The sequence below is a fragment of the Sander vitreus genome, chromosome 10 (genome assembly GCF_031162955.1).
Source record: "Sander vitreus isolate 19-12246 chromosome 10, sanVit1, whole genome shotgun sequence".
NCBI classification, from domain to species: Eukaryota; Metazoa; Chordata; class Actinopteri; order Perciformes; family Percidae; genus Sander; species Sander vitreus.
In genome coordinates this window covers 17,847,496-17,873,525 of record NC_135864.1, presented here as the reverse complement: position 1 = coordinate 17,873,525, position 26,030 = coordinate 17,847,496, and the positions used below count along the sequence as shown (strand labels likewise).

Sequence of the window (26,030 nt, the reverse complement as noted above, 5' to 3'; positions counted from 1 at the left end):
AAGTCATATTGGTGGAGTACACAGATGGGTTTGACAGATGGGCCAAAGGCATGACATATTAATGTCCTTACTTCACCCGTTTTAATCCAAGGTGACATAGCAGCAGAGTGATTTACAGAAAATGTATTTACTCTTCTTTATTTATCTCCCTGTCTGTCTGTCTGTCTGTCTGTCTGTCTGTCACACACACGTCTTATGTAGCACTTCCTGTTTTTCTCCTTTACAAGGGTGTGTCCTTGTGTGTGAGTGAGGTTAGCGCTGCTATCTGTGGTTACCATGGAGACTGTACTGAGTCGTAATGAAATTATGAATGGGGGGCAGGGGAGATGGAGAGAGACAAAGAGAAAGATGCCAACCAAAGACGTGCAGCATCTTGAGCAGAAATGCCAAGTCAGACGAAGGGTAAAGGAAGTGAGAAAGCAAGGGAGAAAGCAAGGGAGAAGTGCGTGTGATTAGAAAGATCGGTTCTAAAAAGGGAGAGGGTTTTAGGGAAAGTCACAAATACAGCAGCACAGACTCAAGCCTTGAGCATGATATAGTGAGAAAACTGGAGCTTCTGAGGAGGAGATGGACAAAAAACACATTAAATTCATGCCCTGCAGCTGAGTGAGAACATCACAGGCTTACAATTGGTCACAGATAAAAGAAAGAACTTATCACCACCCCTCCCCTTCTCCCCCACTTCATCCAACCCGTCCTCCATTCGTGTTCCCTCTTAGTGGCGTCCGGGATGTTGTTGCCGTCATTAGATCAGCTTTCTCATGCTCTGAACCACGGGTACCATCTTCTCCCATCCGCAAGCATACAAAGCCAGGGCATCCTAAGAGGGAAGTATCCAAAGCCTGCCTGCATTTTCTGATAGCTTTGTTCACAACAAGAATCTGTTTGATGTATGCACAGGCTGAACCAGGACAACCAAGGAACTGTTTAACCCTTACAGGGCCCCAGAGGGATGGATTTGGGCTGCTTTTAGTTCTCTCAGGCCCTTTATTTTTGAAACCAAGGTACACAAGGGATAAGCACAAACAAACATACCCAAAGAATGTCTCCTTAATCCGCTTACTGTGTTTCCACCTGAGTAAAAGGATTGTGGTTACCATGGGACTTTTGTTCTCTGAGATTTAAAGATGGGAAAGTTATTGTGCGTAGAGAAAAGTATGACGAGAAGAGGGTATGAGAACACCGCTTTGTCATAGTGTTATAAACCTATTTACTAAATAATACCATTATCCAGTCTGTATTGCTAAAACAATTTATCAAGTATTTTGAGTTTTGTATTTCAGAATTTCTTTTCTACGCATTTGTCATTTCATTTGAAGGAGTGATACAGATAAAATGAGCTTATCTGTGAAAGAAGGTTGTTTATTCCCTTTTTTGGTAAGGGAGACAAAATGCTTAAATTCATCTGGCTTTGTTCTGTGTAGGCTGTACACCATTTTGCACTTGAATCCTTATTTTGGTGTGTGTGATGTGTTTTCAGTACATTTATGTAAAATGTATAGTTACTGTTTTTGTAAATACTTGATCTTGTACCGATTACAGATTGTAGATTCTATCTGTATCCTTTATACTGCTCTTTCTCGTCTCACCTCTGGAGGGTGTCTTGACGTATATCTTGCTTTATCCATTGTGGTCACTGTATTGAAAATGAGAGCGAAAATGACTTCCACTGCAGTCTGACGTCTGTGCACTCCTTCTCTCTTTCTCTCCCTCTCTCTCTCTTAAACACACACACACACTCATGGCTGGGATTATGTTTTAGTGCTTTGGCTTAATGAGAAAGCCTGTGCGGATGGGCAGTAGGATGGTGATCACGTGTCCAACCCTTGTACTACTGCTTCAGTCCAACAGAGGGACCAATTTCACTGTCTCACCCACCTCTGCTCCCTCTTGCTCAGTCAGCCTCTCCCACCCATACAGCATAATTATATTTGCAGTGCCAGTAGCATTGGCCTCCTCCTTTTCTACTGAGGCATAACTCCAAATATACAGCAATTTAGAGACTTTTATGGAGATACTGTATTGTGTTCATGCATAGTTTATATTTTGGTTTCAGTAGAAGAGATAACCAAAGCACAACATTGTTAACATGATTGGCTGGTGATTGTCCCTCAAGAAATGTATTTTGACTTTATGCATCCCATGATCACTCCCACCAATGGTAGCTTCAATCTTTAACATACATAATGGTGAGACAGTTGTTTAGGATGCTGTTTTCTGCTGTATCTTCTAAGAAAAGGTCTGTTTTGACACCACATACGCTGCTGCCCACCTACACAACAGCCTGCAGACATTAGTCTATCTTTCTCGCTCACATTCTCTTTAAACTATAAGAAAAAGGAGAATAGTATCTGTGCCTTTAAAATGTGACCAGTATGTACATAATCCTGACTGCTGTCCCATTGTGCAAAGTGGCACTAAACCAAAGCTTTATGACATTTTGAATAACATTGATATGAAAACTTTCGGCTAGCAGTTTCTGATTATGGACCTGAATAAAAAGGTTTTCCCTCTCCATCTAAATGCTTTAAAATAAAGCATATAATGAACTTTCTCTGTGAACCTGTATAGGTGTAGTCAGTATCACCTCTGCATGCGTCTATTTTCCCTGCAGTCAACACATCGCTTTATCAAAGCCCTTGATGGCTGTTTCCTGCCATTTAAGAACAAGAGGAAACAACGGCAAAAGATGCATTCATTCAGACACAATGATTTTGTCTTTGGCCAGCATTTGTGTATTTATAGTTTATATTGTAGTGTTTGTGTGTGTGTGTGTGTGTGTGTGTGTGTGTGTGTGTGTGTGTGTGTGTGCGTGCCTACAGGAACAAATGCCCTTTATTTTTGCATGACTGCCTCTGTTTAAATGTGTGTTGACTGAGGGAGTGATGTAAGGAGTCCTGCTTCATGATAGCCCAGCTGTGACCCGTTTTTCTGTGGATCTCTGCTGTCATCTGACTCACCAAAATGGGGGGATTCCAGATGAGAGAATTGAGGAGAAGTAATATGAATGGCTTTTAGAGCGGCCGCTTACAGTATTAATGAGGTTGAGTCTTAGTGAAGAGAATGTTATTAATATGGTGGCCATCATGCATAATTGATGCAATGGGGGGTGTTAATGTTCTGGCAGAGAGAATGAACAAAAAGAGTCTCTATTTTTTTGTATTTGAATTATTTCTTATTACTATATATATATATAATATATAATATCACAGGCCTGAGGCCTACATGTATAAAGCCACACTCTTTTTTTTTTTTCTCACCCACTGGTTTTGTCTATCAGTCTGCAAAAGGCATGGGCATGGGTTTCCACTTAAGACCACAGTATGCCCCTCAACCATTCATCAGCTGGAACAGTGGATGTCTGACAGAGGCGCAGCTGGAGACTCTCCAGAGTGGAGAGAGTAGGCGAGAGACGATTGGCAAAAGTGAGAATATGGAGGGATTGGAAGGGTGGTTGAGAAAACAAAAGATGTCAAGGTCAGGTAAATGAATAGATGAGGAGGGGGAACAAAGTTCTGACAACCTGTATTGTTTTAAGACAAGATGCAGTAAACATAAACACCAATTAGCCAATTAGCTCTTTGAAATCTGTGTTTGTGGATGCGTAACAGGCGTCTGTCTGAGTTGGAATAATAGTGATAGCTTTATCTGCAGCACCCTTGAGTGAAAAATGAAATAATCCACAGCTCAGCGGCATGCAATTATCGCTAAAACAGATGTAATTGAAACAGGTATGAGAGAGCTGTAACATCAACACATCGGAAGAGTAGAGGAGAGGAGGAGAATGAGAGAGACAGGTGCAAAGGTCAGGTGTAAATCCAGATCTGTTTGTTGTCAACAAGATAAACGTCACCTGTTTTCATTTTTGTGTCATTGCCAAACACAGAGGTCCAGATATCCCACTGGAAAATCTGCTAAATGTCATGCTTCGCATGGCAGACCATACATGTCGAACCATCAGAGACGGCTGAACGGCCCCAGTTGAAAGAAACTGTGTTATCACTGCTGCTCAGTGGGAGAGAGAAGTAGGCCTAAATGCCAAACCCTTTTTTACTGATGAGTACAACATGTACACTTTTGTATGATATTGATAGAGTAAGAGATGAACTATACCACAAATTGAGTCTTTTATAAATGCACTTTATGTACAGTAGATAGGATTGGTGTATGCAGCTATAATTTGTCTTCCTTCAACGGACATTTGGCTGCTTCTATACCTCCCCATTTCGCCACCTCCTCTTCGTCGCCTTGTAGTGTGAAGAGTCACTCAGTATCTACCCATCCACTAGCAGTATCCGAGTGATTCACTGTCTTCTCCCTGTCTCCTGGGATGCCAAGCGCTGTTATCGCCGTGGGCAGACTGGGCGTGGGTGAGAGTGGCAGCGCACCAGGAGAGAAAAAAAAAATGATGTGGGCGGTAGTGGACGCTCATCTTGGCCCAGTGGCCGGGGCCAATCAAGAAGGCTCAGGGTCTCACAAGGCCGGATCTTCACAGCATGTAACTTGTTTAAAGAGTGGCGATAGAGCCCATCAACACAGTTTTAATGTCGGTGGCTTACTCGATGCATCATTGTTGATCCTCAGACTAATTTGTATTCATATTCTTAGTGGCTCTACAGGACCTATTATTGTGAAACTGTGAACACTGAACTTCTGTTGATTATGATTTCTGCAGTCGTCACTGCTAAGTTGAAATTGAATAGTGTCAAAAAATCTTCCATTTCTCTGCCATATTGATTGCATTAATCCAATTAACTTGAATGAAATTTGAATTTGAGTTTAATTGAGGTACATGGGTTTTGAGGCCGGAGTATTTAGAAGGCAGTCAGAGCAATAGGAATTGGGTGTTAATGTCACCACCTGCTACACACATGCGCTATTCAGAACCATCTGCAGGATCCAGTGTCAAAACGTGCAAGTGGGATCTTATAATGGTATTTATTACCTGAAACTGAAACAAAAGTATGGATATGTGATGGGATTTGGTCGCTGTAGGCTAATGTATCTTCTAATATGTGAAGCTAATAATTAAGGATATAAAGCCGATGGCCGAGGGAAATGTGTGGATGTGTGCAAAATCCATCCAAAAGGCTGCTTTTTGTAAGTGCAGTAGCAACTACAGATGTGGTTACTTGTAGATAATAGTGGCTGTGCAGTTAATGTGTACATAACCACTGGACCATGTATTTTTGCCAGATATGAAGAGTGGTCACATCTGGAGCATTTTGTCTGTGACCTGGTTAGCGTTATCACCAGTAAATATCCTTTTATTTATTTTTAAATGTGTGTCTTTTATTTTCAAAATATGGTCTGCATGTATCAGAAATCTGCTTTTCTGTTTGGCTCGAGGGTCCCTGAGTAATTGTGGGTTTCCATCAGTGAGGAAATGTAATCGCCAGGCTGGTTCATAAATCAGTTTAACAGCGCACAATGAAAAGGGCGGTGGCACTGACAAAAACAGGGGAAATGATTGTGTCGAAATCCTTTCCCTGAAATCAGTGTGCAGAATCAGATGACATTGGCTCCGTGTACGGAGTCCAGATTTGCACATTGATACAACTCCAGAATCGTTTCGTCTTTTGTGTTTTTATTTGTATTAGATGTGCTCGATGATTTTTTTTTTTTTTCTCTTTTGCGGAGATGCTGAAATGCAGCCAGCATCGTTTGAGCGAGTGGCTCCCCCTCCCCTTTTGCCCACAGACACCATCGCAGGCAGAGAGAGAGAAAGAGAGAGAGAGAGAGGCAGCATCAGTGAAAGCAGTAAGCCTTGCCTGTAGGATAGAGAAAATTAAAAAAAAAACAGCACCCAGCACAGACAAAGGAAAACATGGATGCACAGGGGAAAATTCCCTTTAAACAGGCACCAAAGAGGTTGCGGTGGTCGTCCTGCACATAGTCGGAGTTATGCACGGACTATTCCCTTGTTTTTAATGAGGCGGGTGGGCTCGCACAGCAAGCTGAAAAGGCGGAAATATTTCTCAACCCGTCTGCAAATTCTGCCTGCCTGCGATGGCTGTGACTGCGCGATGCTGTTACAGTGTAAACGAGAATGTGCCTTTTTCTTTATATTTGGTTATTTTTGTAATCAGTGGCCTTACAAATGCACAAATTCGATACTCCATTCCGGAGGAGCTGGAGAACGGGGCATTGGTCGGTGACATTGTCCGTGATTTGGGTCTGGACCTGAGAAAACTTTCCACGCGACGAATCAGAATCACATCGGACAGTGGACGGAGATATTTCACCATAAATCACAAAACTGGGAAGCTGGTGGTGAGTGACCGCATTGACCGAGAGACCGTTTGTGAATTCAGTGGCACCTGTTCACGCAACCTGGAGGTGGTATTAGAGAATCCACTAGAGGTGCACAACGTGGAGGTGGAGATTTTGGACGTGAACGATAACGCGCCGCAATTCCCTCGAGATGAATATCAGCTAGAGTTGTCGGAGTCCGCTCTCACTGGGTCGCGCTTCCACATCGAGGGAGCTCAGGATGCAGATGATGGCTCCAACTCTGTGAAGCAGTACCGCCTCAGCCCAAACGACCACCTCACACTGGACTCCATTAAGCCCCTTTCTAATAATAAGCACATCGAGTTTATTCTTAAAAAGCCCTTTGACCGCGAGCAGATGCCCTCTCATCAGCTAATCCTGACAGCAATGGATGGGGGCACCCCACAGCGAACTGGCATGGCCAAAATTAATGTACGCATCCTCGATGCCAATGACAATGTACCTGCGTTTGACAGCTCCGTGTACAAAGTAAAACTGTACGAAAACTCTCCAAAGGGCGCACTTGTAATCAAGTTAAATGCAACAGACCCTGATGAAGGCTCAAATGGGGAAGTGTTTTACTCCTTCAGCAGTTACACACCAGAAAGAGTCAGACAGATGTTTTCCATGGACACAGTAACAGGGGAAATTAGGGTAAAAAACAATATAGACTATGAGGAGACAAACTCATATGAAATGTACATACAGGCGATGGACAAGGGGGCATCTCCTGTAGCAGTTCACTGTAAAGTAGTTGTAGAAGTTTTAGATGTCAATGACAACATTCCTGAGATTGTACTGTCTTCACTCTCCAGCCCTGTACGTGAGGATGCCCGGGCTGACACGGTTGTAGCATTGATCAGTGTGAATGACCGTGACTCTGGACCAAATAAACAAGTTAGCCTGGAGATCATGCCCCATTTGCCTTTTAAGATCAAGTCTTTCCGGAACCACTACACCATCGTCACATCCGCTTTTCTGGACCGTGAAACCATCTCATCCTACAATGTCACTGTCAACGCTGTGGATGGAGGCACCCCACCCCTGTCATCTCAAATGACTTTTAAGGTGGATGTTGCAGACGTGAATGACAACCCACCTCGTTTTGAACAGACATCATATACTGTTTATGTTACAGAGAACAATGCTCCCGGTGCACCTCTGTGTGTTGTTAAGGCCACTGACGCTGATGCTGCAGAAAATGCACGCATCACCTATACTGTCCTGAATGACAACAACCATGGTATTCCTGTAGCCAGCTACGTCAGTATCAAACCTGATAAAGGTGAAGCATATGCCCTGCGAGCCTTTGACTTTGAAAAGTTGAGAGAGTTTCACTTTCAGATTAAAGCCCAGGACAATGGTGTGCCTCCCCTTAGCCGTGTGGCCACAGTGTATGTTTACATTATGGATCAGAATGACCATGTGCCCAGGATAGTCTACTCACCTAATGGGAGCCGCACCACAGAGACGCTGATGAAAAACGCTGAAGCAGGAGTGTTGGTTAGCAAGGTGACGGCGTGGGATGGCGATGCAGGACAGAATGCTTGGCTGTTCTATGCCTTGGAGCAGACCAACACAGACCTTGACCTGTTCAAGGTGCATGAGTACACAGGTGAGATCCGCACAACAAGGCGTGTAATTGAGGAGAACTCCACCTCCTTCGTTCTGACAGTGCTAGTGCGCGATAACGGCTTACCGCCACTCTCCTCCACGGCCACCATCTATGTGCACGTGATGGAGCTGCCACCGAAGTTGACCCTTGACCCCAAGCGCATCATCAGGCCCAACAGCCCCCTAATGTTTTCCAATGTCACCCTCTACCTTATCATTGCCCTGAGTGCCACAACCTTCGTGTTCCTGGTCACCATCTTTGTGCTGGCCATTGTGCGTTGCCATGCCTACTGCACCCAGCCTGGCTCCTGCTCCCCATGTTGCGTATCCAAGAAGAGTGCTCCAGAGGGGAGCACCTCAGCTGGTGGTGGTGGGGGTGGAGGAAGAGCTGCAGGTGGAGGAGGTGGTGGAGGGGGTGGAGGAGGCGGAGGTGGAGGTGGAGGGCAACCAAACGACAATGTGGCCCTGCGACGTGACCTCAAAGTGGAACCGCATTATATTGAAGTGCGGGGAAATGGGTCTATGACCAAAACATACTGTTACAAGACATGCCTGACCGCCACGTCAGGAAGTGACACTTTTATGTTCTACAACACGGGACGACCACACAGTGGCACTTGGGGCTCGAGCTACGTCACCAGCCACAGTGGACAGAGCCAGTTATTTGTACGCCGCCTCAGTATGCCAGATGCAACTGCCATTCAGGTGTGTGTCTGGTGTGATCTCTGTGATTTGTTATTTTAGATTGCCTTATTAACAGTAAATGACACACAAAGCACAAGTCATAAAAGGAAAATTCTCAGAGAGTTATGGTTCAGGTTTTGCTCTAGGGCGGTGTTCTTGCAGTAGGATTGCAGTTGACATTTATGGCTCATAAGATCAGTGGCTTTTAAAAATACATATTATTTATTATTATACATTCCCAGGATCTGCTTAGTCCTTTAAGTTCTCCTAAACTAATTGGAAGGATCTATATGTATCCGATTAAAGAAAGAAATACCACCATTTTGTTTGTGCTATTACTAGGGCTGTCAATCAATTAAACAAATGAATCTAATTAATTACATACTCTGTGATTAATTAATCAAAATTAATCGCATACATAATTAACGGTGCCTGAACCGATACTTTTTAAGAAAGTAAAAAAAGAAAAGAAAAAAAAGGGTACTAAACAACAGAAAATTGTTTTTAAAATTAAATGTTTAATAATAATGTATAACAATAACTTATTTCACTAGTAAATTGCTGTTGAACGACAAAAACAACCGCCAGATGGTAATGGACAATTACAATAACTTCAAATGCACCACGAAGCTGTAGTTTACCAGTTTCATTGAACGCACATCTGTTGTGTCTCCGACGGCAGCTGCAGATTGTTACATCCCGGTGTTGAATCCTCTACAGTGAAACACAGTCAAACTTTACACCGTTTAGCGTTAGCTGTCAGCATTGTAACCTTGTGTAATCCAGCTACTAGCTAGCGGTAGGCTAACGTTAGCTGCTGTCGAGTATAGTGTTAACTAGTGTCATGTGCAGCGGTTTTTGTGTTGCCTGTATCGTCTTCAGAGCATCAGAGAGAAGTGCAGACATATCAGTGGCACCGGATTTCGGTAGCCAGGGTTGGCAGGAAGAAGATTTTTACAAGTAAATGTTCCAATTAATGATCCAGGCAGCACATTCTCTCTCAGTCTCCCTCCTTCATTTTACAATCGAATGGTGGCTAGAACGGCTCCGGGTCAAACCTCAATATGGAATGGATTAATCTGCGTTATTTTTTTTAACGCGTTATTTTTTCTCAGATTAATTAATCGAAATTAACGCGTTATTTTGACAGCCCTAGCTATTACCTTTACTGGTCTTCACATGTGTTGCCATTTATCTTCAGGTCTGCATCTTAGAAACCTGGCATACACAAGTGAGGGTAGTTTATTTGGGCTATGGTTTTATTTGAGTGGGTGCACTCTGATTTGCTGGATGTAGTGTCTTTAGCAAGCGTGGAACACATAAAGACTAGTTGTTCGGTGATTCAGTGTATGATGATAGAGTGCACCTGTCCTCCACAGTTCTGCGGAAAGCTGTAATCAAAATATATTTCAAGAACCATCTCTCTCGCTCTCTTGGTCTCTTTCTCTGCACCCTGTTACTTACTCTCTTTTCAAAACAAGCCAGTGGATTTAAGCTTGTTCACCTATGACCCCACACAGCCATTGTTATTTGTCTTATGTGGGCTGTGAGCTACACTATTCAAGTCCAGTAGGTCCAGAGGGCATTCAGTGGCCATCTCTATAGAGAGGGAGAGTCTGGGAAATAGTACAGCCTTCGCCAGCTACGAGGGCCACCAGTCCCACTGCACCAAAATATCCTCTTCTGCTCACGTACCTCTGTGGTACTAAACAGTGAGCCAGAGTTTGGGAATCGGTGAAGAATGAGGCAGAGACTGTGTCTGAGTGTCATTTAGATTAGAGCCTTATTGTATGAATTTTCCCTCCATGTAAAAGGTTGCACAAGGTTGTTTGCATCATTTGTGGTTGTAGTAAAACAAACAGTATTATTAGGATAAAACAAACATTATTTGTTTTGTACATGATCGTGTTTCCCCCGGAGCCTCTCTGAGTTGGTCTATGCAGTGCAGAAAAGGATATAAGAGAGAATAAGTGATAAAAACAGAAATAAAGAAATATTAAAGGTAATTGTTCTGTTGTCACTTGACATGTTTCTCATTAAATGACAGTTATGTTTGTTCTTGCTGTGTAATTAATTGGTAACGATGCGTTTCATATTACTGGGCATGGATTGGCTGGCTCCGCGCAGATGAGGCGGGGGATGAAAGATGATTGGACACAGTGTTGATGGCGGAGGTGTGAGCTCTGTATCCATGCTAGAAGTGTTCACTCAGGGGGAGAGGGAAGAATGGGGAAAAAAGGCGAGAAAAGGGTTGAGTGGCCAAACCAAAATCTTTCTTTATTCTCTGATTTACAAAGTACAGCCAGACAAGGAAATGAATACAGTAAAAACCCATGGTATTTTTTTCCTATCCACTTAATGTGGTGTCTCCCTTTCAAATGATGAAACAGAATGCATTAAATTTCTCATCCTCCGTATGAGTCAGATTTGTTTTTGTTTGTCTGTTTACATTTATTGCATTAACTGGTAACATTCTAGTTTTGCATGTATGTATACCCTTGGGAGTTTATCAGACAATGGACATGTTTAGGTTCCAGATGGTTGTATCTAATGTGTGTATGTGCTAGTGTGTGTGTTTCCATTTACACCCGTAAACACCATACGACCTCTCCCTTCGGCCACTTCCATGCCTCAACAGGGCAAACGATTAGCAAAGCCGTTAAGTCCCATTTGTGGACAATCTGGTTTTATTTGAAGTTTTTTTTTGTCTCACTCTCTTTTCCTTTCAATATTAACCTAAACTATTGATCTAGCCAATGATTGCTTTTTGAGGAGTGATTGTCTTCAAATAATCAAGTGCACCCTTAGTTTTCAGAATGGATAAGTGTCTCCCATGCTGCACTGTTCTGTATCCCTGTAGACATTCTTCTCTGTTTGAATGAGTCCAGGAGGAATACCAGGCTTCTCTCATTAAGACCAAATATTGGATTTCAAGGGTGATGAATGTCCACTGCAAACTCGTAGAGGTCAATGCAGCTTCAGCAGCAAGTGAACATCTGTCATATTTGAAAGGAAGTGGAATTGCAAATGGGTCTCTTATGAACTGCATGGCCAAGCACGGAGAATTTAGTGTTAGTCAGATTGGTTTAGCTCTGTCAGTGGTTTAGGTTGAGGTTTGAGAAAATACAATCTCATCTCAGTTATATGGTCAGGTTAACAGCCCAATTTGCTGCACAGCGAGCTGCACCACTGCTGAATTTTAGTCTAACCACATTTTGTCAGGTTTTACAGTGTTGTATCTTAATATGTTTATGATAATTGAATTTACTAGAAGCACAAACACTGAAATATCTTATTAGGATGTCACAAATGAATTGCATCACTGGCAGACAGGCAGAGGTTGCAGTGGTGTCCCTTTTGTGTCTTTCTGTTGTGTTGTGGTGTGTCTTAGTCTAAATGCAGAGCCGAGGGGGTTAATCTGATATCTTCCCCATCCCTCCTCCACCTGTGACCTTCACAGGAGTGAAATGAAAGAGGGCGTTGGATGGAGGGTAAAATGTAGACTGAGCTCTGCACAGTTACCATGGTGAGATGTGTCAGACTGACTCAGGCAGACTGTTTGCCAGTGACACTCAAGGTTTTGATCAGAGTTAAGAGGATGAAACAGGGAGAAAGAGCTCAACAGCACAGGAGGGGGGTTGGTGAATATACAGAGGCAGAGTAGAGGAAGGGAGGGTGGTATGTTGAAAAGGAAAAATACAGCAGACGATGCAGGTCTTTCAGAAACCAGCATCAACGAAAAACATTTTGATATTTCAGTAGCTTTGTTAAGACTGATTTACACACTTAAAAAATATTAGAAATATTCTAACAGAATGTAGAGGAAAGGATGGGGGAATTAGGTAGAGACAGCTGTAGCTTTGAATTGAGTCTGTTGTCAGCACTATGGTAATGGACTGGTCCCAGAACAGCCTGGTCTGAGTGGACCAACCCTGGGCATGTAGCCTCAGGGCCTATGCATCACAGTACCAGGGTCAGTGGGCTGCTGGGGTGAAATCTCTCAAAGTCATTTTTTTTTCAGAGGACATGGATGGAAATAGGAAGGGAATGGGGGAGGAGGAGAGGGTGTGGCAATGGGAGGAGTGCACCTGCAAGCTTTAATTCATCACTCAATTCTCTCCAAAGGCAGGGGCAAGCTGTCACTGCTATGACTGTCTGTGTGTGTGACTGAGTTTGTGTGTTGTTGTGTGTGCGTGACGCGCATGCACTAGCAGTTCTCTCCATGACTTATTAATGAGACAGTATTGGCTTCCGCCTGTATTTAACACTCAATTCCTCTCCTTCTCTCTTGCAGCCCAAAGGGCCGAGTGCAGACTGGAGATATTCAGCCTCCCTGAGAGCAGGAGGTGTGATGCAGAGGTAAGCATCCCATTTTGTTTTCTGTCACTTTGCAGTAAGTATCTCATCGTATCTCACCAGCCACTGATCTTAAGCCCCACCCCATTCTTCATTAAGACTACCTCAGATGGCTTTGAACAAAGTTTAATTTAGCCACCTAACACAAGTTTATAGTTGATTGTGGGAGTCATGTAGCGTATCCTCAAATAATCTACAGAAATGGCTTCAGTATGCCATTGAGGCATACTGTACATTTAAGATGAAATCATACAAACATAAAATGAAGTAAAATGTAAGGCAAAGTCAATCTTCAGTCAGTTCAAAGGGAGAAGCCCTGTCATCCTGCAGTGGAGACCAAATATAATAATTTCATACAGAGAAGTCATTCTCTAAATCCGTTTTAGTTTGTGGAAATGGAATTTAAAATATATCTACATGAAAAGGTTACAGAGTGTACTTATGACATGATCCACCAGGAAGACATGTCTCCAAAGCCTTACCCATCTTTGTTCCACAGAGCCAGATGAGGCATTCATTGGCCTATTCCAGTAAAGATGTCTAAGATCATCTTTGCTGCCAGCTGTTGCTCAGCTGTGATCACAGTGCTGAGGGAAAAGAGGTGGCATAATTACCATCTTGTTTTACCCACTTACATTTACATTTCCCAATGTACACTAGTATATACAGTTAAAGTGCATTGTGAGAAAACCCCAGTTTATCTAAATTTTAATAAACAGAAAGTATTACTCTTATAATGATCATTGAAAGTAATTGAATGTGAATTATCAGAAAAGCGACAGTGAGGAGAAATGTGGTTGGAAATGGCTCTCTCAATATTGCCATAGACAGATGGAGAACTGACAGGAGGGCAAAGTAAGCAGATACAGGGTCAGTGATGGATGAAGGGCAGGTAGTCAGGTGGAAAGACATTGGGACAACTGCATGACAACGCCAGTGATCAGATTACCCATAAAACACTGGGCTGTTACCTGCTGTGGGATCAGATGGACCCGACCAAATCAAGGGTGATGCTAATGAGATGACACCGTAATTACAAAAAGTCACAGGCTTAATGAGTTAGCCACAATATCTCTATCTATCTTCCTATCATATCTATGTAATCTATCCACTTCCTATAGATAGATATGGCATAGATGGATCAATTTGAGACACTAGCCTTGAACAGACAACAACTGGCTTTCCAATTCCTATGTCTAAGTAATATTTCTCTGTAACACCCAAAGCCATAATAATAAGTCTTTCACAGCTCCAAATAAAAAGCATTCATCTGTTGCTGCTCATTGACGTGAGTCTCCTGAGGCCCAAGTGTTTATGTACTATATGTGTTATATCATCCGTATACTGTATACACATACTGTATATATATGTGTTCATATGTGTACTCTGATGTCCATGTCAGATAAATAACTGTGTACCATCTGAGTGTCATTGATGTTACACAGATTCAGTCATACAGTAATTACAGCAGGGATTAATGAGCGTTAATGTGCTTGTGTGATCCAGTCTAACATATAAAATCTTTCCTGTGACTCACTACCTTTGACCTTTGGTTTTAAGTTGACTATCCCCCATTGCTGGGGCTTCACTGAATGTTCATCTGTAATCAGAGCTTGTATAAGAGATTTTGGATATCACACTCCAACACCATATAATGGCACTGACCTATTTCATTGGTGCGTGCGTGCGTGCGTGTGTGTTTACAGACAGCAGGACCGGCATTAGCTAAAAAGTGTATTATCAGCCCAGTGTTTGCCATTACTATTTCATCAGTGTACCTTGATGGGTTAGGGGTTGTCTTTAGCATTACTAAACTGCAGATTTATACTCCCTGGTTCCCAAGATCTTTCATAAAGAATGAAAGCTCCTTGTTTTCGAGAAGTAAAGCAATTATTGATGCCTTAGAAGCACAAAAATTTCCAGGAAGAAAGACCTGCTCAAACAGACCTCAGTAAAGGTTTTAACTTCTAAAGACCTAGTTATTCACCGGGGGATGTTTGGGAGAAGAGTAGACAGGCAGATTTAAGTGGAGCAGCAGCAGTTAGCGATTGAGAGTCAGAGTAGTGGTTTTGAATAACCATTTGAGTATGTTTCTGTATCTAAATTATTTCTTGAACATTTGAACAAAATTAAGTCGAGAAGTCATTAATCTGCTTCTAATACCCAGCAGCTTGAAGGTAACCTTTAAATGGGTGGTGCAGCCAAATAACAGACAAATAATGTCATATTATGGTTAGATTAATGGCTCATGGCTCGGTTGTTACTGTATGTTTGTATAATTTGGTTGAAATTACCCTTTAAGAGAGGTTATGCCCTCCTTGCTTGAAACGTATAAGAAAGCAGTACACCTGGATCTTCATGACTAAAATCTTATTTTCAGAGCCAGAAAATATAATTCTCCCCTTTTTAAAGATTAGGTAGAAGCAGTGAGAGAGAACTTTGGTTTGTAGCAGAATTTCTGTTGCTATTTTTCAGCACTACAGAGAGTGTGTTGTAGAGGGGAGGGTGCTGAAATCCCACAGAGTGTGCATGAAAATGTAAGAGCGGCCATCTGTAATCTATAATCCAGAGAATATCAGAAAAATGTAGGGTGAATACTTTAATCCTAATCTGAATGTTACATTTTTTAATTCCCACACAGAGCACCAAGGTTTGAATTTGTAGTACTGTGTATTATAGGAAACATATGGAGACAAGATAATCAAATATTTGCGAGCTTATATTTAAGTCACGTGAAACAATCATAATGTAGAGCTTCACAAAGTATATGTGTGGATTCCTTCTGTTGTGCAGATTCATTAATTTAGCATGGTATAGTATATAGTACGTATATGTGAGATAATACCTTTCCAGAGTGTAATATGTGCATGTTTTTTTGTTTTTCAGCTCAGTGCACATGGAAGAGTCCTCAGTAATGCAAGGAGCCCAGGGTGTCCTCGTTCAGAACTGGCCCACTGCATCCAGCGCCGCTGGTAAGAATCAGTCATGCAACTCTCACTTACAACAATCAGAACTATTTTAAATTGACCACAGTAAAAAAAATAAAAATATGGAGGTCTGCTGTAAACATAAATTAAGAGGTCTGCTTGGCACACATGGACCCAGTCTAGTCCTAAAGGTCTAAAATAGTGACAGCCATCTAAAATATAGTTTAATGGATCTCTGTGCAACACATTCCATGACAAAGATTCAGAGAAAAAACAGCTAAGAATATCTTATACCAACAACTGTACATTTCTTAAGTGCGTACCAAACCACAAGAGAGTGATAAAATGAGGAATACAGAAATATCAGCTACGAGATCGCCCGACCCACTCATACCACTTCCCACTGCTGCAGGGAGAGGAAATGACACAATGCTACGTAGGCGTAGATGGATATCTCTGCTCTCTGTATCATGAAGGGAGACCTTCACCGATTGTTTTAGTTTTTTTGCTACTGCCAGCACTCCAAATTTCCAAACAACAGAGCTACGTGTTGAAATCGACTTTAAGCGCACAATATTTTAAAGAATTTAAGCCTCCAGGCATTTCCATTGCAAGACCATCTATACAATTGCAAATATGAGTCATATTCATAGTGTTGTTCAAAACAAAATAGTAATTATTGGCAGTGCCTTTGCTGTGAAGCATCTGCAGGCCAGTGACACGCACATGGAAGTGTCAACTTAGTGTGTTGCTTGATAACCATTACATCTAAATTTAACATTTGACACCATTTGATAGAACAGACTTACATGTAGAGTCTCCATCTCACTCACAAAGATTGGTGCATTATCCTTATTATGTTAATAAATGATGACAGGAAAGAGTCACACTCAGTGGCAAGTAGTGACCACATTTATAGACGACAAAACATTTTTGGCCATCTGGCCTTTCTCAGGGTGGAAAAAAACTTCACTGAGGCACTGCAAGGAGCTTATTAGAAAACACTGCTAGATAAATCGCAAGAACAGGAACACTGGAGCGAAACAAAACTCTAAATGACAACATACTCACTGCTAGATGACATTTCACAGACATTGTCATGTTTTTAATGTCATTGCATATGGTGCCATATTCCCTGCCCTGAACCAAGATGTATGACCAAAGAAGCACTGCATACACTGTGTCAGCACCCTACGTGCATTGAGGAGAATTCAGTGGTCAACTCTTTCTTTATTTCATGACTTTCCTCATGATGACAGGGAAGTGGGGTCAAAAGAGGATTAAGAGTTAAGTAGAGAAAAGATTGGCCTGGTAGAGAAAAATGAAGGAGGAGGCAGGTGAGATAACTAGACAGGAGTATGCACAATGAGAGGACTGGAGCGAGAATGACTAATTAAGTTTAGATAAAGAGGTGATTTGTAATTAAGAAAGTGGAGATGGCTTGGCCTGGTGTCTTTTATAGACAGGAGGTGGTGGGCTGGGCAGGCAAACAAACTACACACACACAAAGTAACTACTTTCTCTTACTGTCCACACACACACATATGCACACACACACACACACACACACACACACACACACACACACACACACACACACACACACACACACAGCCTCCTCCACTCTGCTATCGATTTGTTGCCTAGGCTGAGGACTTACAGCCTGCAGGCACTTCAAAACATGAGAGAAAGACGGAGAGAGAGAGAGAGATAGAGAGAGAGAGAGAGAGAGAGAGAGAGAGAGAGAGAGAGAGACAACAGAACAGGCAGTAGTGGCGTCTTCAGGGTGGGTCAGTGGTAATAAGATCAGCTGGTGAGGATTTAAGGTGGTCTAATTAAGCTGTGGCAGTTCAAGAACAATACGTCCACACGCTACCATGCTTTGCCTCAGGGCTGACTGTCCCTTCTTTATCTCATTGTTAGAAAGGTTAAAAATGGAAATATTAGCTGAGGGCTATGTTAGCTTCAGGTCAAATGTTAGGGTTGGATTAAGGATAATTCTGGTTTAAGAGTGTCAGATAACATGAAAATAATGTATTTCTAGAGCTCCCTGACTGGAGGACAAGATTGGAAAAGATTTGTGTTCTGACTTTGAAGTTGGTTCTGTTCATCATGAAAATTGAGATATTGATTCAATGTGGCCTGTCACATAACTATGAGTCACAGGCTGTGCTATTTATAACTAAATCATCTTGTTTGCTAGGCAGGCTGTGGTCCTTAGTTGGAGAGCAGGAGTATATCAGAGTTTGGTTTGTTGAGGCAATTGTTTCAGCCTGGGGGCTGTACCTACAGGGTGATGTTTTACCATACCGTCTATTTTTTGCTTCAATGTGAGACACGGAGGTACAGCCGACAACACCCCTGTTTCTTCCCTCTCTGATTTAGAGCGTGTGGATTTGTGTGTCTGTGTCGTTGCATCTCGTTTAGTGTTTTCGTGTGTATGTGCATGTGTGCTTGGCTGTGCTTCTGAGTGTTTTGGCTGTCTGCTCTGTGTGCTGCTCCTGCTGTGACAGATGGAGCGCAGCCCACGCCCAGATTAACAGACCCACATTAATGAAATCAGGGTTCTGCTTGCTGTCTAACTCTCTCACCCTATCTGTCTCTCACTCCCTCTATGTCTTCCTCCTCTGTCTCTCTCTGTTTCTAAACCAAGGACCCATAGACAGAACTGTGCACTATTGCAACCATCCCCTGGAGAGATGGGCAGAGAGAGATGGGGGGGGGGGGAGATGGGCAGTTTACAAAGTGAGGTATTGAAAAGAAACAATAGAATAAGCATTAAAGGATAAGTTGGAGAGGAAGGTAGAGATGCGATGAACATAAACTGTTTGGGAGGGAGTGGCGATGAGTAAATCAGAGTGATTGACTGTACCAAAGTCTGCAGAGGAAAGAGAGGAAGCTGTATGAGGCTGCTGTTGCTAGGGGAGAGTGGTTAGACTAGACAGAGAGAGAGAGAGGGGGGGGACAGAGAGAGAGAGAGCTTGCAGCATTATTCTTCATCAGCACAAGCACTGTCACCATGACTCCTACCAATGTCCTACTGCTTCACTGGAGGATGTTGTTTCCACGGCAACCATTCATGGCCGCTGATATTAGCAGGAGAGAGAGAAAGGGATGGGGCTGTTATGAACAGTGGGGTGCAAACATATGGTGTGGGACAAAAGGTGCTGAAGGACAGGGAAGAAGGGGGAAAGAAAAAAACAGACTGGCATCAGGTGAAGGACAAGACAATGGGATGCAAGACAAAATGCACGTACATAAGCAATAGCTAAAACAGACCGGGTGTTAAGTTAAATGAGGGAGGGATGTGTTTGGAAAGTGAGAGTTGGGGTAAGAGGTGTAAAGGCAAGGAGAGAGTAACCGAAGGAGAGTGACCTGCATTCATGGGGCGGTGGTGTACTGCAGAGATAGATGCAGGTTTACTGTTTTTTGTATCACCCCAGATCACACATGCACACACATACACACTGAAACATATACACGGAGGAAGAGAATAAGACAGATTTGATTAGCGTTAACAGTAATCAACTGTAGCGGGCACTTGTCAAGGGAAAAATAGACTCATGGGTGGAGGCAAAATGCCAAGAGAAAAAGGTGGACAAGAGGAGATTCTACTAATGATTAATGCTTCATTTTCTCTTTCAATAACTCTGGGCTTGACCATATATCTGTTATGTAGCATATACGACCATGACCTCATGCATTTACATTTACTGTATCTTTGTTGGTCTCATCAGCAAGGGTAGGTGTAGTGTAGAGTAGTGGATATGAACAGACACAAAGAGGTATGCAAAGAAGAGATACAAACAGACAAACAGTTTATTCAATTCAAACCTATATGTCTTATTTTAGAGATGCAGTCTTAAGGTGTACTTGATATGAAAAGATTATTGGCACAATCAGTAAGGCAAGGTAGACCAGTCTAGAAGCTGGTGGAGACTGTTTCTAAATCCCTCTGCCCCATATTTTTCCTCTTCTCGACTTCAGTTATTTGCTTTCCTTTATTGTCACTCTGTTTTTTTGTTCCCATCCTGCGTTCTCTGAGTCTTTATATATCTTGCCAGCTCTCTCCCTCTCTTTGTCTCTGGAGAATAAATCAATTTCTACTTCTCCATTTATTTAATTTTTATTATAGCACCTACACATACTGACATATACACACAGATACACAGACAACAAGTCAAACTCCCACACATACCCATCTACATTCAGTGTTATTTTTATTTTGTTAAGCCCTGTCACTTGGGATTGCTTGTGTCCACCATCTGCCACATGAGCCAGCTGGGAGCAGACGGCAAGGTGCTCAACCTGGCATGAACACAAACACACACACACACACACACACACACACGCACGCACGGACGCACGCATACACACACAGACACACACACACACACAGTTGTACACTCTAATATGCATATAGAGGTATAATTGCTCTTTAAAAATCCACAACCAGCCATCATTATTGTATGATGATGATGTGATGACCCACAACAGTTTTCTTTCTTTATTTATTTCATTTACTGTTAGCAGATTGGGGAATATATGTAAATTTATGCAGGCACAAAATGTATTCTTGTATCACTACCCAGGCATAGCAGTAAAAAACACAGACACATGAATAAGAATTAGGTTTTGAATAGACAGCAACATCACATTTAGTTTTTATCACAATGCTCACTGCATAGCACACTTACAAACACAGGTGCTATCTTGAAGAAGGGTGTGGTCCCAGCTGACTGTATGCTATCATAACAATCACAGATTTCTCTACCACTGCAGTGTGAAAAAAAAGAAAGAATCGCACCTTCAGGATCTTTTAATCCTTTCTTTCCCTCCTCCCACCCTCCGTTTTTGTGGTGAGCATCGTGTTTCATATCTTCATATCTGCATCCCTGCACTTCCTGGCCCCTTTTCTTCTTCTTCCTCCTCCTCCTCCTCTTCTTCCTCAGCTTGTTATGTAACACTGCACTGCGCTTCTGCCCAACTGGCCGATGGTAGGGCGAGACAAGGGGATGAATAAAGTAGAAGTGGCAAAATGGAGCTTGGGTGATTTAAGTGACTGTGAAAACCTTGGGCGGCAACAGGAGAGCGATGGGACATTCACACGCAGAGGTGGTAGGGCGAGGCAAGGAGATAGATCAAACTCATGGGAGGATATGGATAAAATCAGTCTGTAATGCATAACGCGCTAGCATTTCCATTGCAAGGGTTTCAAATGCTGCTAGTTACAGATGCATGGAGAAAGTAATACAGCTGGGGGCATCACTATAAAAACAAATAACCCATCCTTGTGTCTAATGTGCCTGGTAGTTATCATTGATGGACAAGCAGTTTAATACACAACCACATTAACGTTACCATAAACATTGATTGGCAATGATTAAGACTTGTCAATAACTGGGATGGACTGGTATTAGCTGGCTGAGTTTTCACGCAAGATTAGTTAAAAGGTCAGGGGAAATGAGCAATATAGAGAGACAGAGAGAGAGGGTGGCAAGGAAAAGAGAAGGAGGGAGGTTGTGCAAAATGAACAGAGAAGAGAGAAAGTTTTGCTCTGCAACAGCCTTCGACAAATCAGATTGAAGCAATGGCTGTGTGGAGATCAGTGTTGGGCGAGGTGAGTCTGTTATCGTTATGAAGGAAGAGATGCAGAGAAGAGGCAGGGAGAAAATAAAGTGAGGAAAGACATACAGTATAAGGGGACAAAAAATGGGGTTAAATATAGCTGGAATGAATTTGCATCACAGGTCAAATCCCATATTGTCAATGTTGTCTGTAATATCAAAATTACATATGTTGTTGATTGGATTTATTTGACATTTAAAAAATATATATATATACTGTAATAGGTCATACATACGTTGCACTAAATGCATATTATATTGCCAAGTATAGACACAATAAAGTTAAATATATAACTTATTTACATTGTGGTCCTCCTCCCTTGTTAGAAATGTTCATTTAAAAAGTACAAAAGGAAGATCCCAAAGCAGCAAAGACTATTATGATGTGACCTTTTCAGTTGCACCAGAGTTTAACACAGCCAGACTACAGTGTGTCCCAGGATTTGTCTTTTTTTTTAAATACAGCATAAGACATTGACCCTTTCAAGAGACTTACCCTGCCATGCTTTGCTTTACCCTTTTCCATCTGTCTGCTCTTAGCATGACTCATCACTCTCCGGGGTGTTATTTTGTTTGTGAATGCAAGTTTGCATGGGGGCACTGGTGTGTCAAGTTCCCACATTGAGTTAGACAGGTAATTTCTTTGAGGCAAGAGAGTGGACACTTTAGAGCAAAGCATTGCCAGCACCTTTTTTATATTTAGTATTTTTTTGCTCCTTTTTCTTTTGAGATAATAGAATCGGGGTCATGTTTCTGCTTTGGGAGTCAGATGAGGATTTATCAACTGGGGGAAAGACTCACTTTGTAAATATATGTGACTCTAGCTGTCTCTGTGTCTACATGTGGAGGAGCAGTGACTGGATCTAGCCTGTCCTGTCTTAATCTTCTCAGTCTCTTTGTCAAATTCAGTCTTCTCTCTGCAGCTCTTGCAGCTTTGTTGTCGCAGTCGGTGAAAGCATGAGGGCTTTTAGGGGGATAGTGATGTGAAACAATTCAAATGCATGACCCACTTAATTCTTGTACGGCGGTCCCAGTCCGATTTCTTCAATATATCTGAGGGAATTAAACATGATGTTAAGAATGACAAATCAGACGAGGGCTGCAACTATATTTATTATTGGACAACCTCCCAATTACTTCCCCAATTATCAGTTAATAGCTTGGTCTGTAAAATGTGGGAAAACAGTGACCACAATTTCCTAAAGGCAAGGCAAGGCAGCTTTATTTGTATAGCACATTTCAAAAACAAAGCCATTCAAAGGGCTTTACATAAAACATTAAAGAACAGGAAAAACTAGTTAAAAATATAAAAACAGATGAAATATGAGAATAAAAGTTAAGGTAGTCTTCAAATTGCTTGATTTGTCCAACCAACAGTCAAAAACCCCAAACTATTCAATTTGCAGTGTTATTTATTAATGAACTTATCATCTCAGCTCCAATTCAGACAGAATCAGTGTATGTTAAAGCTCAGGCGTTAAAACAAATTTGATTTAAAGCCATTGTCTGCTTTGACTTGGGCCGTTTCCTTGCAGAAGGAGAAGCTTTACAGCAGTGCGTGCCTCTATGACTGACTAGGATTGTATGCCAAGCAGGAGACATCATGTTTGTCATGGATTTACTCCATGAATCCTTCACTGTGAGCAGATCTCACCGAGAGCTGGTAATTGAAAATGGTAAAATATAGAAAGAAAATCAAGTAGGAAGAGTAAGTGAAATATGAATTAAAAGCAGGGATAGCAATTGAAGAGGGAATACGATTGGAACACATTATATCGGAAAAAGTGAACTAATAAACTCCATCCTCTCACAAATTAAAGTTTATAAATGCTAGTAACTTATGGCTGAATTAGTTTTGATAATTTGTATAACAATGCAAAGCAGAATTGTAACAGCCAAACAAACATATTAACTGCATATGAGACTCTTGTTCTGTCTCAGTCATTTAAAGGAGAATTGATTTATATCCCTAATGTTACTTTGACCACTATCCCTTGTATCACCCAGGTGATCATAACTGAATAAAATTCAGCTTACACCTGACAGTACATATATAGTTTAGTCAGAACTACTTTTGCATTCTTTATGTCCAACTATATTTAGGATGGCAGTTCATTTTTTGTAAGACATGCAGCATGAAGAAAGCTTAAACCAAACAGAGTGTATATTTTGAGGCTGGCTGGGTAAAAGTGCAGTAAGAGAAGATTGGAAGACGGTATTCTCTGCCCTGGGTACTGCATGAGGTCAGGCTTCCTCTTCTAGACACTGTTCCTTCTGGTTGGATGGAGCCCTGCTCAGTGAATCTCCCCTTTGGAAAGAACTCAGAAAAGAAGTGAGATAAATAAAAGGAATATGTGAGGCAAGTAGGTCATTGCTGTAAGGAAAGAACCAAAGTGCTGGGGTCTTTTGCTGGTAGACTGAGCTTAGTTTTGTTATAGTCATAAATATAATGACACACACCCACGCAATGAAGTAAGGGTGTGATTTTTTCTTGATTCATGGTCAGGTTGGTTGATAATGCCCTCCTAAATACAGTTACACCTGCCAATTACTGGATACAGGTGTGTTTGCTTTGTGTCCACTTTTCTTGCAAAACGATTCAGTTAAATTCCACTAAAATACTTTATTACCTTTCCTATCCCTTAACATAATGATGAAGGGTTTAAAGTTCCATCAAACAGTGCCACAGATATTCGCTTTGGCCAGGAGGGAGCCTTTGATTCATTGCCCGCTTAGCAGTTTCTTCTTGGAAACCTCCCATTCAGTTCCACCAACTCCCACCTTGTATAGCATGTCATGGCCTTTCCTCAAGGAATGCCACTCATTATTGACCATTTGGATTTTTACAGTGGCTGCAGTGGATGTCCGTGATCTCTCCTTGTAGTCAAAGTTTTAACACAGTAGGCCTGATTTATGTATGCAGCATGTAGTGCAGGGGAGAGTTTTGTTTTAAGGTCAGCCCATAAGACTGCCTCCTGCAGGCACGTTCTATGAGCTCAAAAGGGAGCAGAATGTGATACTAAATAGAGATACTTGTAGACCATGAATAATATTTTATATAGAAAGGTTTGTGGAACTAATGTAGTAGGAGTTATTACATGATGCACAGAAGGAAAGATTGCTTATAAAAAATACAAGCCACCACAATGTACCGGTCATCCTAGGGACGCGTCTGCTTTGGTGCAGTAGCAGCTCAGTGAACTATATAGCCATTAATAAATAAATAAATACAAACTCTATAAATATTTCTAAAACAAAAGTTGTGTGCTCATTAGACTTTACAATTGCAACTTTACTATATAAACCTGCTCATATTTGCACCTGCTCTTCAGAGACGTATAATTTACAAAATAAAACTGACCTTGTATATTGGGCAAATGTCTGTAAATCCAGTAGAATGCGTTCCATCAACCTCCATTTTGATATCTCTTCCAGTTATTTGTTCTATCGTCTCTTAAATGTGCATGCATGAAGGACAAACACAACCTGTATGTTAGATGACCGGCAAATTGTGCTGCTAAGCTGTTGTGTTTCATAAGTAGCATTCATAACATTCATTTAGGTGCAGCATGCAAAAGACTTAGTAAACCTCCCCTAGTGTCTGAAGAATTTAGCTTTTTACATTACAATTCAGAGTCTATGAACATCATAACATTTGGGCATTTTAATAACCACATCTATTTGAAGCAAATAGCAAATAATTACTCATCATCCATATGTTTATGTTTCTTTCAGATGCTGAAGGGGGAGAGGTGTCCCCCCCAATGGGTGCTGGTGTAGACAGCAACAGCTGGCACTTTCGCTATGGCCCCGGCGGTCCTGGTGCACCCCCACAGCACCTGAAACCTGGTGAGGTTCCCCCAGAAGCCTTCATCATCCCTGGCTCCCCTGCCATTATATCCATCAGACAGAACCAGGGAGGAGAGGACGACAAAAGCGATTTCATCACCTTTGGAAAGAAAGAGGAGGCCAAGAAAAAGAAGAAGAAGAAGAAGGAGAAGAAAGACAAAAAGGATAAGGGAAAGGATGATGGAGATGAGTAGAGAAGCAGAAAGAGAAAATAGCAAAGATGAAAAGGGCGCTGTTAAAACAGAGGTACCAACCAAAGTCCACTGGGCGAAAAGAAAATCTGAAAACTATTACAGATTTTCGAATTTCATTTTATTACCTATTTTCACTAATAATATTTTAAAGAACCTGGCCTTACCAAGATTTATTTTACCTTCAGTCCCTTACTAAGGTAAATTATCGATCTTGCCTTGATAAACAATAAAATGATTGATTTTGATCCACGCCCCTATGTGCCTATACACCCTGAGTCTACTCAAGTCAGTCATCTTTTCCAATAAGGAGCGATCACTCTTTGCCCTCATCTTAAATTTTTTTCTCCTTTAACCCACTGGGCACGTTGGCACCTCTGTCTTATCCCCTCCCCCAAACTGATGTGTAAACCAATCTCCCTGAGAGAAGACAAATAATTTGTACAAGAACAACAAAAAGCTCTGTGCCAGCCAAGGAAAAGAAGAACGACAAAGAAGATTGAGAGAGA

At 41.8% G+C, this 26,030-nt stretch overlaps 1 protein-coding gene across 4 annotated transcripts in view; it reads left to right on the top strand.

Moving 5' to 3' along the window:
- LOC144524408 (protocadherin alpha-C2-like) overlaps nt 1–25,620 on the top strand; it is a 43,020-nt gene extending 17,400 nt beyond the window's left edge. For 3 of the 4 annotated variants that reach the window (XM_078260644.1, XM_078260642.1, XM_078260643.1), the window contains exons 2-4: nt 12,866–12,930; nt 15,814–15,899; nt 25,217–25,620. In XM_078260644.1, the coding sequence (XP_078116770.1) occupies nt 12,866–12,930; nt 15,814–15,899; nt 25,217–25,524 (459 nt within the window). In that variant the 3' untranslated portion in view covers nt 25,525–25,620. Of the gene's footprint in view, nt 1–5,630; nt 8,593–12,865; nt 12,931–15,813; nt 15,900–25,216 lie in introns of those variants that run through there. The other variant, XM_078260641.1, reaches the window with a different exon arrangement.
- The last annotated feature ends 410 nt before the right edge of the window (nt 25,621–26,030 follow it).